This window comes from Schistosoma mansoni, chromosome W (assembly GCF_000237925.1).
Source record: "Schistosoma mansoni strain Puerto Rico chromosome W, complete genome".
NCBI lineage: Eukaryota > Metazoa > Platyhelminthes > Trematoda > Strigeidida > Schistosomatidae > Schistosoma > Schistosoma mansoni.
The window spans coordinates 50,019,172-50,031,377 of NC_031502.1; the positions used below are offsets into that span (position 1 = coordinate 50,019,172).

The 12,206-nt window shown below is 39.3% G+C and overlaps 1 protein-coding gene across 2 annotated transcripts; it reads right to left on the reverse strand.

The window, feature by feature from the left end:
* Positions 1-318: 318 nt before the first annotated feature.
* Smp_075210.1 (putative prohibitin) lies at positions 319-6,836 on the reverse strand (the record flags this gene model as incomplete). Of its 2 annotated transcripts, XM_018790024.1 has the most annotated exons (6): positions 6,706-6,836; positions 6,587-6,668; positions 6,475-6,554; positions 4,956-5,266; positions 1,787-1,972; positions 471-575 (listed from the first exon to the last, which is right to left on the reverse strand). In XM_018790024.1, exons 1-6 carry the CDS (start codon positions 6,806-6,808, stop codon positions 471-473), a joined length of 867 nt encoding a protein of 288 aa, XP_018655409.1. In that variant the 5' UTR covers positions 6,809-6,836. The 2 variants fall into 2 exon arrangements, with proteins under 2 accessions (XP_018655408.1, XP_018655409.1); XM_018790025.1 differs by having other exon boundaries at positions 319-575; positions 6,587-6,836.
* Between the last annotated feature and the right edge of the window lie 5,370 nt (positions 6,837-12,206).

Sequence of the window (12,206 nt, forward strand, 5' to 3'; positions counted from 1 at the left end):
TGTATCAATTTAGAATACTAGGTTTCTGACTTTTTAAGACGAATTGGAATTTACTTACCATGATTAATTGCCTACAACTTTTTCCCTGCACAAAGACATGAAGTGGTCAAGAGCTTTTGTTGAAGTACTTTATTTGGTATGCAATTAAATTAAAAAGCTGTTGAAGTAAATTTCAGTCACAATCATTGTAGGAGAGTTGACGAGACTACTTGGTTTCCTGAACCCATGATAGACGAAGCGGGTTCTAGACTCCTAACTCAGTGATTGAAACTCGAAATTTAATTATCATCAACGATAAATCGATAAAGGAAACACTTTAAGATTAGATCATTTATTTTATTTGCATGTACATCAGTCGGATTCACAGAAACATAGTGTTGAATTAAGTTAAAGGATGTAACAGTACAAAATACACTCGGAAATGCTAGTCTAAGATTTTTAAAGGTGTTAATACTATCCGACACTTCAGTTTATTTTTTCTTTAAAATATCCAGACCAGCGTCGAACTTAGGATCAGCAACATTGAGGATTAAAGAACCAGAATGTAAAAATGCACGATTTTGAGACTGAGCAACCTAAAAAAAGGAAAATGTAACTCTATTGTCACGATTGTAAACCTTTAGTTTGAACACAGTTTCAATACATTTGACCAGAAATATGAAAATGCATTACCATTAACTACGTTATACAGCTTTAAATAAAAAATGACAGACAACAAATTTATTACCATGGATACATGTACATAAGTTATGCTCCGGTAAATATATTGAACGAACCTAAGCAGGACTTGATTGACTGATATAACAGTTTGGTTTTCTGTTATGTCCCGATAAGAATAATGAATAGTAACTTTGGGATGCATTTATGGACCAATATTATGCATATATTTATCGTATAATTGCTAAGTAACTAAACTATTCATATTCGTGTCCCTCTTATCATGAGATTTATTTTGAACTATAGACTATTGTTGTACGATTTACCATTCATGAATTTACACCCAGTCTATTGGTTAGTGTTCTCCTTATTCACAGCCACATTAAGCTTAATCTTGTACAAATGTTATTTTCTATTTTATTGGTACGATGTGGTCTGTCTGTTTTGTATATAAACTCAGTATGTTTGAAATATAATGATTCATACCGCAGAGGCTGTTCTGGACTTTATTGGCTGGGCTAGGCAGATGCAGGACTGATAAGCACTCAAGACTGCTCGTACGATTCCGGGTGTCACTGTTCCAATCGATAATTCGCTGCTCTCTGATTGGCAGTCTTAACAAGTCATACATTAACTGAGCATCCACTCGGCCACAAGTTATAACATTTTCAAATATTTAGGATGATTCTAAGTTGTGCGTATATGGTAATCAGTAGATTGCATCGTCATAATTAGAATCATGAGTAGTCAGGGCTGCGAAACTTTAAACAATAATAATAAAGAAATGGAAAGAAACCATCTTACGTTGTTCCCAAAGATAGTAGAGGGTTTTGAGAAGGTAGTTAAATAAAACACCAAAGATGTCTATTGCCTCAATGTTAACATTTAAGATTCGTGAATACATCTCCAAATTAATTCAGCTCAAAAACCAGTGATTTTGCATACATTTCAAAAGCTAATAACTGTTTATATTGGAGAAGAGATTGTGACGGTGGGTTGCGTAAAACTCAAAATACAGAATTTGAATTATCTCTATGAGGTTGATTTCATAAGTTTATTCACTACGAACTCACTAGTTAACAAAACTGAATAATTGGAGCATGAGAAGTCGAATTAAAGTAGGTCTTACCGTTCGAGCAATCTGAGTAGCCGCTTTTATTTTCCGAAGCTTAAGATATCCAGGGTTCTGAGAAAGGGCATCACCAATCAGTTTGGCAGCTTGAGCCTCACCTTCAGCAGTAACTATCTTTTGCTGACGTTCTTGTTTCGCACGTTCTACGAGGAACTGAGCACGCTGTGCTTCTTGTAAAGCAATCTGATAAATGAAGTTATAACAATATACGGATGATATTTAAAATATAGGATAGGAAATATTTATGAACGACTAAACAGATCCGGATAATAGACAATCAACGTCCCATTCATTGAGATCGGAATAAAAAGATATTAGACCGGACATTTTAGTTAGAACATCGAATTACGAATAACGTGCTAAGAATAGGTTGATGTCTAAGCTTATTATAAACTCTTGAAAAAAGTTTGATACAGTGGACCATGATGCAGAGATAACTTGGCTATTGCTGTAATGTCATTTGCTTAGGTCAGTCATGTACAACATAGAACCTGTCACATAGGTACAGTCGTTCAATTTGCCAAATCTCATTAGCACAGCAAGATGAAATTGTTAGGGGAAATCCCAGAGTAGCAAAGGTAACAACATAATGAGTAGTAACAGAAAAGACTAGACATCAAAGATGAGAGTTGGGAAAATAAGGAAAAGTAATTTAGGAACTTGGACCCCAACCAAGTATTCTGGGCCTACTTAAATGGCTTAATCAGTTAGTGCCTCCATAGACTGGTGCTGTTTTGGTTTGGCCAACCCTATCTCCATTACAACTTACTCCTACACTACCCATCATCGCTCGTCAAGGTAGATAGTGGTTAGGGGTATGTAAAACATTTGCCAACCACCTTGATTAATGAATATTTACTACCTTATCAATCGATTTGCCATTCTTAGTACTTTGAGTCTAACCTCAGAATAGCTGACTTGATGGTCCCTTAATATACGATTAATGGTACGAAGTCACCTATGATCGAGCACTTCTAACCCACGAATATCAGTCAGCTACAACGTAGGACCAGGCACACATATGCATCGGTCCAAGTTGCCATACCCCGTTAGCACAACAAGATCAACACCGGATTCATAGAAATAGTTAATTTAGTGGTGGTAGTATATAAAAGATAGGTTGTATATAAGGATATAGTATAGGAAGGAAGAAAGTTATGAAGCAACCTTAATCTTAAGGTTTAAGGGAAGATAAAGAGTGTATACACCTACGCCATTGTGATCGATTCTGAGCCATGTCACCTAGAGTCTCCAACCATTGGTTACGATAGTCACGTGGACCCCAACCAGGTAGTCTGCATCTGCCAACATGGCTCAAACTAGAAGTTAGTGACTTCAAACACTGATGCCATGTTTTGGTTTGGCCGCCCTTAACTCTTTTCCAACCATCCCCTACACTAGTCAGCATAGCACGTCGTGGTAATCGGTGTTCAGGCATACGTAACACGTGGCCTAACCATCTCAGTCGATGAAGATTCATCACCTCATCAACTGATTTACCCATGAATATTCTTCATTACCAATGGTCATGTTCCATATCCATGAAGTAGAACGAGACGAACTGCTGGTCACTAAACCTGTTCTTCAGTTGGCAGACGGATATCTTGCCTACGCCAAAAGTGAGGAAAGTTAGCAACGTCAATCAAGATTTCTGAATTCCAGCCAAGATTTTGTCAGTCAACTTATTACGCCGGATGAAACATGGAGATAAGTTGAGTGATTGGCACGGTCAACTAAATGAGTAAAAAGCACAAATTGATAGTGTGATGTCAGGTGTACTAGTTGCGAAAAGAATGAAGACTTGGACCAATGTTTCATAATAGGAGTAGATCAACGAAATAATAACATTCATTAAGAATTATTAAAGTTACGTAATAAGTGTTTAGGTAACCAGACAGTGAAGCAAATACCTGAACTTTAATGATTTTTGTGGAGCATATATATTTTGGCACTCCTTTGTGCCGATGTTTGTGTTAAGATAAGTAATGATTAGACTTCAAATTGGATAGTGTCAAGTGTATAAATTTTGAGGACCATAAGGAACTAACATTAAATTAAACCACACAAAATGATTAGAAGCAGCTGCAGTTGCATAAGAAATATACGGGACTATTTGATGTGTTGCTTCAAGTGAGCCAGAGAATGAGACTCTACAGATACATAATCTCAAAACTTTAAAGCCGCGATTCGAAACATAAGCCATTGTCGAGATAGAATGGAAAGTTTATTTAGATAAAAGTACTGTGATACAATGTGCATTGCAATACTCAGTCTTGGAAGCCCAAGGACTTTGAAGATGTCACAAATCAGCGACACACTTAGGCTTCGATAACTAGTTACGAATAAAATGTGCTGAAAGAACGTGTGTTGGTTTAAACTGTCATCTGGACACTAGGACAGTGGAACAGGAAATCAACAGGATGAAAAGATAATGCAAGGTATTATTTTTTGCACTGAAAAGTCGAACATAAGGAATTTAGCCTGAAAGGAGCCGGATCTAAGGATTAAGAGAATGAAATATCAAAATGGAAACTTAGACGACGAGTGCATACAACTGTGTTTGTTTCTGTATCATGTCACCTAGTGTGCTGGTTCAATTTGAGCCTACATACTCAGAAACTAATGTTCATGGATTAACATTTTGGCTTCAAAGCCTTACAGCGGTCAGAAATAAATAGCACATGTTCATAGCTTTATCAGTTTAGTTATCGTTGTCTTAAACGATGCGCCTAGCTTTCACGTCACTCGTTTGTTAGTTCCATGGTAAATGAGCGATTCTTTAGTGATACCTACCACTCAATGCTTGAGGTTTTTAAGATGATGTTTTACCTGACACAACATGAGCAAATTAGGGGCTCTTGTATTTTACGAATACTGTTCACAAACCATCATTGTCACTGATTGTACTTACAAAGTAGAAAACGAGAGGAAACTTTAAAAAAGGGGATGTAGAGCAATCGAAAACATCACAGTCAAAGTACATTAGGTGGGGACAATTCCCCATAAACCAATGAATAAAGGTGGATTTACCAGTTCTTATTGTATAGAAATATTTACAAGATTGCGTTAAATTTGTATGCCATTTTTCTACGCTGACTACAAAAGTTGAACTTGCATTTAGCTTATTGAAAAAGAAAATATCCAAACATCAAGTGAATAAACAAACCTGTTTAGCTTCAACAGCAGCAGAGTAAACTTGTGAGAAAGTCAAATCAGTGATGGAGACATCATCAACAATTATGTGGAAATCACTAGCTCTTTCGACAAGCTGTTTGCGAATCAACAAAGACACTTGCTGGCGCTGAGTAATTAACTGACTAGCATTAAATTTAGCAACGACTGCCTTCAGAACTTCATTGACTATAGATGGTAAAACTCGTTCATCATAATCAGTCCCCAGTGTACGATATATATGTGGAAGCTGTGACACTTCAGGTCGAGACAATACGCGCAATGTGAGGTTAACCGTTTGAAGGTCTAAAAAAAGAACAATAAATGAGTGAACGGAAACGCAACAAAACGGCAGAAGCAAAACGAATTTATCACAAACTAGAAGAGTGAATCAGTAAAAGTACAGACACAACAGCAACCGATTTTAATTGTCCTGGAACCGGAAACAAATTCATCACGTTCACCTATAGTAACCGACAAAGTGAATAACAAATGAATAAGCCAACCTAAAAGGCTATTGTTAGACTTATCTGCATGAAGACATGGCTGAAACTTTTGTTTGACAATTCTAACGACCAAAATAACCAAAGCTCTACATGTAACCACCAACCCGAGAAACTTTTGGTAGAGAATTATGTGATTCGCAATGTCTCAGGTGGACTACGTTACACTTAAAGTTGTCGAAAGTCGTGTTAGCCGCCTAACAGTGAAGTCGTCAGATCCTTCTGAAGCCTAGCATCATTGGCAGAAAGTAACAACTTAAAAGGTATTTGCTGAGAAAGGCCTAGGAGCAAACGTCTTCCCCCAGCATATGTTACTTCAAAGGACATCACAGTGGTCTGCGCAAGGTCTAAAAGTCATTCGATTACCGCAATTACAAACAAAGGATTTTCTTAGTAGTCTCATTTATTGTAGCCGCTTAATTGTCACGTCTTCTCTAATATCCTCTGTGAACCGATCGTACATGAACATCAGGTACTGAAATTGACACCGTCACCTTGAAATCCCTCAAATGCTTCTGATTGGCTCGTCCATAAATTATAGTCTCGCCGATAAAATCAGTAAGCTAAAACGATCCTAAAATACTAAATCATCGAAAATTAACAAATTTAACAGTGGAGATGGTATGTTTAATAGATTAAGCTTATTGATAGGGTACATGTACTCAACTCTAAAAAAGCATTTTTTTAAAAATATAGGCATATTATGCCAATCCTATCTTTATGGTCAAGGGCAGTCGTTTATCAATCGCAGTCAACGGACTGTTACGCGTGAGTGGCACTTTCTGAAACTATGCTGATAGATAAAACAAAGTTAATGGACACTAAACAGCGGCATATACCATCGTAAAGAAGGGGATTTCATATCTGAGGATATAAGTTTTAGGCCGACAGTTTAGTTCGAGCAAAAATCTCCACCTCGGGAAGAACGAAAATTTACGGATGGCCTTGTTTACATCTGTTATATATATATATATATATGAAACTAACGGAATAAAGGCCTTGGTGACTAACCTTTGCTACCAGTTGGCGATGTGATTTTCCGTGGTCGAGATCTAATATCATAAATAATAGGGTACTGGAACCACGGGATTCTAATATAATTCATTTAAGTCAACCAAAATACCTGAAGTGTAAGCCTTCGGTATATATTTCATTCTGCACGCCACCAATACGACTGAACATAATTGCTCGATGACCTCCATCCACTATTTGACTAAATTGTCCTTAGTTTGTTTGACGTACCTGTATAAAATGACTGAGATAAGCCTAAAGTAAGAGCTGCAGCAGCACCAATGAAACCTCCACCTATGACACCGAAATTCGCGATATTCTTTAGATTGTTCATTTTAAACGCATGCGTACCGCTTAAGTTCGACTCCCCCCTCTCGTCAATACATCATACAAGTTTACTGAAACAAACAACCATTAGTATTTCGTGGTTAATATGAAATAACGAATGAATTACAATAATATTTGTAGTACATGATGAAAAGAAGAAGGAAGTTGTCATTAGAATGGGGATAGTTTCAGTAATTTACGTTTAGCTGTGTGTGAAGAACCTACCGATGAAATTTCCTCTATATTCGTTTTCTCACTTTCTAGTGATATACTTTCCTGTCATCACTTTGGGTTTGGAATGACAAGTAAACTTCGAGGTCAAAAGCGTATTCCATTATAAAACAATCTAGTATGACATATCCTCTCTTCGTTTTCCAAGCCGCAATAGGCACTGCTGGTTGGAATACAAATGAACTGGTTACATCGGCGCATATGGGTATTACAAACAAAAAGAAACATATTCGCAAAGGCAATGAGAGAAGATAAACTTCAGTACTTGGTAAAGCTTGTCGATAAATTTGTCTGCAATCCGAAAAGCTTATTCCGTTATGCCGCCTCTTTTCGATAAGCCAAAACTGGAGTTTCTCAACTGCGAGATCCTAATGGCCCTACAAGAAACAACGGTGATGCCGCTAACCTTCTGACTGAACAATACTATTGTACATGTCAACCGACTCACATCAATTACACTGATGAAAGCTCCAGCTGCAACTGCACAGGATTTTCCTAAGTGAACCTGAGCGCTGACTTGGTGTACCTGAATCTGCAGCACCTAAAGAAGACACTTCTCCTGGTCCGGATATGGTTCATTCTGCTATACTGAGGGAAGCGCTTTCAATCCCGGCAACACCGCTTAGCGTGATGCTCTCACACTCAGTTAGCCGAGGCACACTACCGGAAATTTGGAAGCAGGCTCACATCACACCAATTTTCAGCGAACCTTCAGGCTACCGACCGTTAGCCCTTCTCTCTAGACCTTCAAAAGTTATGGAGTCCCTGATATGTGACAGTGTAAACAACTACTTACTATTTGTCAAATTTTTTCTCACCCCAACATGACGACTTCAGAAAAGGTCACTCTTGTATATTAAGCTGCTGACTGCGGTGCACAGATGGACAACCATCCAGCTTGACGTCATATGCATTGACTTCTCAAAAGATTTTGATAACATCAACTATATATGCAGCAGTTTTAAGCGTAAGGCTAAGTGAAGTGCTACAAAGAAGCTTGATTGACTGACTTCACAGCTAAAAAATCGATATTCCAAGGTCGGTGGAAACTTCACTTTCTCCCAGGCTATGGAATGTCCTAGTGGGGTTCCCCGGGGCTCACTACTAGAACCTCTTCTTTTCTTGGTTTATATGAACGATCTAACACAGCAGGTAACGTCAGATTTATTCTTTTTCGCTGATGTTGTGGAACTCTGGATAGAAGCACTTCATCAAGGGGATGAATTGGTGCTTCAGGAGGACCTGATTCTGCTTCAAATTCGGGCAGACACCAACAGACTTACATTTAACACTACAAAGTTTTGAAGATACCACATGTATAGTAGTTTGACAACACTTTACCAGTAACACCTATAATTGAATCGCGCCTACCAAGTGAAATCAAAAGTCAGAAGCGAGGATGTACGAAGATATACTTGATGGGTTATCAATATATCGAGAAGAAACTGATTTAATCTGGCTAATGATCTCAAGAGATTTTGCGCACGCCGTTCCACAACGTGATCTGGTGTGGATTCATGACCGAGGGCCTTCAACTAGTTGAGTCCATTAAAACTAATGTGGCCAGCATCTAATGTCAAACACTTACAGAGCTATTGATTTTAGGGATTTATTTACAGCTACAGTCTAAGTAGTTAATCTGAGACATGTTGAAGACTGCAGCTACAACTTGGGCAACTCCCCTTCAGAGGTATCTCAAGTTGAAAAAGGATTTAGGAGTGCAGGCACCCTACGATTTGAAGTCTTACGCTAACTGTGGCGAAAATGCCTTTCGAGCAAACCTTGCACTGATAACATTGAAACGCACTTTTGGCCAGTTGGACGGAAGAAATTTGATCGTAAACTTCGACAGTTTTATTCGTCCCCATTTTACGTACGGAAATATAGTATTTCCTCCCTCCCTCCAAAAGGATAAGGACACTCTGGAACGTATCGAACGGTGAGCCACGAAATCAGTTTGAAGACTCGAACTCAAACCTTTTGAAGAGCTCCTTCAATCACTGAACCTTTACCCATTAGAGTATAGGCATCTTAGTGGTGACCTAATGACTTACAACATCCTTAACACTTCTGGACATCCTCTTAAACACCTACTTAAGCTTAGTTCCAACACAAACCAAAGGTGACACCAGAAACTGGAGGCACAACTCGGCAGAACTGAATGTAGATACACCTCAAGAGTAGTTAAATGTCGGAATTCACTGCTAGCTGAGCTATTTATGCGAATTCACGGGAGTTCTTTGCGGGAAAACTTGACATACTCTTAAGGAATAAGAACAGCATTGCAGATAATCAACATTGATAATCTCTGCAGAATGATTTGAGGCCTACTGAAGTTAAATGGGAACAGTGTGACGAACCAGCTAACTGCGAAGTCACACCTCGCGGTCAGCATGAAGATGCGACCAGTATTCTAGTTTGACAACTAGCGATCACTAGCACCTTCTATATGCGAAGCTTTTCCCGTCGAATGGAAATCAGAAGTCAGACGAGAAGAGGTAGGAAAGATATATTTGACACGTTATCAATATATCGAGAAGCGTTTGTTCTTAGCTAGCTAATGAACGTAGGAGCTGTGTCCCATGCCGAGTCGAAACGTGATCTGGTACGGATGCATGACCGAAAGCCTTCAGTTAAACAAGTCCACTTAAACAACGTGGTCAGCATCCAATGTCGAACACTTAGAAAGCTATTGATTTTGGGGGATTATTTACAGGTACAAGCACCTAGCCAAAAGTTAACGTTAATTAATTATTATTAGCTTTATTCAATATTATATTTTTGGTACAATATAGAATTCTCAGCATTAAGTACTTCAACAAGTTTCCGTTTCTTACTTCTTCGTGCTTCCTGAGGATAAATATTGAGTGATCGCCGGCTAGAAGTTAGCAGCCAAGTCAATCGAGATCTGGATAATGTACATTCTTCTCGCTGCATATTGCCAACCATATTGCAACCACGATATCTCTGGTTAGGCCTTCTGTAACCTTTACAGCGAAAGGTCTTACACTTTTCAGAAACGCACCTGAATAGGTTGTGCGATCAATAGGCATAATGATGTATTAAAACAAACGAAATTAGATAACTTGCTGAAATATCTAGAAGATAGGAACATGTAGCCCATAGGTTTAAACAGGCCGCCAAAGTTGAGCAAATCCCTGGAAGATTAATAACCTGGCACGCGAATGGTTTTTTTCAGTAGCTCGTTTATGTTTTTCAGGTTAGCGAAAACTGATATCACCATCATGGTCCAGAACAGGCAATATGTACTGCAATATATACTTTTTCGCGCGCTATTTAAAAAGGACAGTGGTATTTTTCCTCGTTGAGTAAATTCTATTGTTTTGATCGTTATTAACGTATCAAGACTACTGTTTTTATACTTTGATTGAATTTCTTTCAGTTAAAGTATTCTATTAGAGTATCATTTTTGGTATCCAAAATAGTTTTATCGTCGGTACTCCGGAGTACCTTTGTTTTTTCTATTGTGTCTGTTAGTACTTTGGTCCTAACTGTTTATAGTTTTTTTTTCTACTTGTAGTCAACACTCGCTTTCGCATCTTAAAATGACTGGAAGATGCAACAAAAGCATTTGCCACCGCCCAGGATGTCGATATCCTGTTGATAGCGGCATGCAGTGCGATGAGTGCAAAGGTTGGTACCACGAAGTTTGCACGAATCTAACACCTGCAGCTTTCAAGCGGTTCAGTAAAAATGGGTGCGTATGGCTATGTCAACAGTGCTGTTTGGATGCAAATAGCCTGTTAACCGAGGCCATCTCAATAGTAAATGCCGCAAAAAAGTGTCTCGGCAAGCGCGGTCGGGATACATCAGTCAGAACTCAATCTGTCGACACGCAGATTGACACAAGGCAGGCCCAAGTGAGTCCAAAAAATGCCGACCCACACTCTACAAAGGAGGAAGAACATCCTCCAAAGAGGTCTAACACAACCAGAAACTCGCGCAAAAAAGTCTCTTCTGTCCCTCGTATCAAAAATGGTGCCCAGAAGGGAACTTCAGGAAGCCGAAACCGCAAGGCTCGATCGGTTTCCAGCGCGAAAAATGACCCAATCTCCCAACTCGTCCTGAACCTTCTGGAATCCCACAGTACACCTGACGCGACTGTGGTTACCACTCCAAAGAACGTTGGCGATTGGGTACGGGTCGTAAGAAAAAAACGCCAAGATGATGTAAAAGGAAATCATACCCCCACCAAAAGGGTCGACAAGCCGAGGTCTGATCACAGCGACAGATCAGTCATTCTCCATAGAGTCAAGGAGAGTGACAGCTTAGAACCGAAATCTCGTTTTGAGCATGACATTGTGTTGATAAAACAACTACTCAACCAAGTTATGCCCAAAAACATCCCCGGGGTCACCTTGCTAAAGGTGTATAGACTAGGAAATCTAGCGCATCTGAAACCAAATCAATCTAGACTACTTAAAGTCGTTTTCAAATCCCCGAACGAACGCGACTTAATCTTAGAAAATGGACATAAATTAAAGGGTTCAGGAGTTTTTCTCCGTAAGGACTTACCGTTGGCGGACCGTGTTAAAAGACGGGAAGCCGAAAAGGAACTACAGCTCAGATTAGACGCTGGCGAAAAAGACCTGAAAATTGTAAATTTTCGGGTTGTGAGGCTTCGACAGAGGATGATGCCGAAGCCACTCTGGGTGAAGCACGAGGCCACCTAAATAGGCTTCGGATCTGTTATACCAACGCCCGGAGCTTACTAAATAAGCTACCGGAACTAGGTGTACAGATTGACTCAACTAGGCCAGACATAATCGCAGTCACAGAAACATGGCTGACGCCGTCTATAGATAGTAGGGAACTTGATTTCGAGGGTTTTACATTAGTAAGGGCCGACAGAACACAAACGCGTAAAGGAGGGGGAGTAGCTCTATTCATTAGGAATGCTATCCCATTCACCATTATCGACAGTGTATCCCATGAGAGTGGGACGTATGAATTAGTTAGCTGCCGCCTGAAATGCAGGGGACAAGAGTTGCTACTTAGTTTGATCTATCGCAGTCCAAGCTGTGAGGCAAACGAGGTCCTGCTAAGCAGTCTCAACACTTTATCACGAAGTGATCGATGTCTAATCCTAGGGGACTTCAATGCACCCATGGTGGACTGGGGAAATCTGCGGACTGAATCGTCAGCAAATTCCT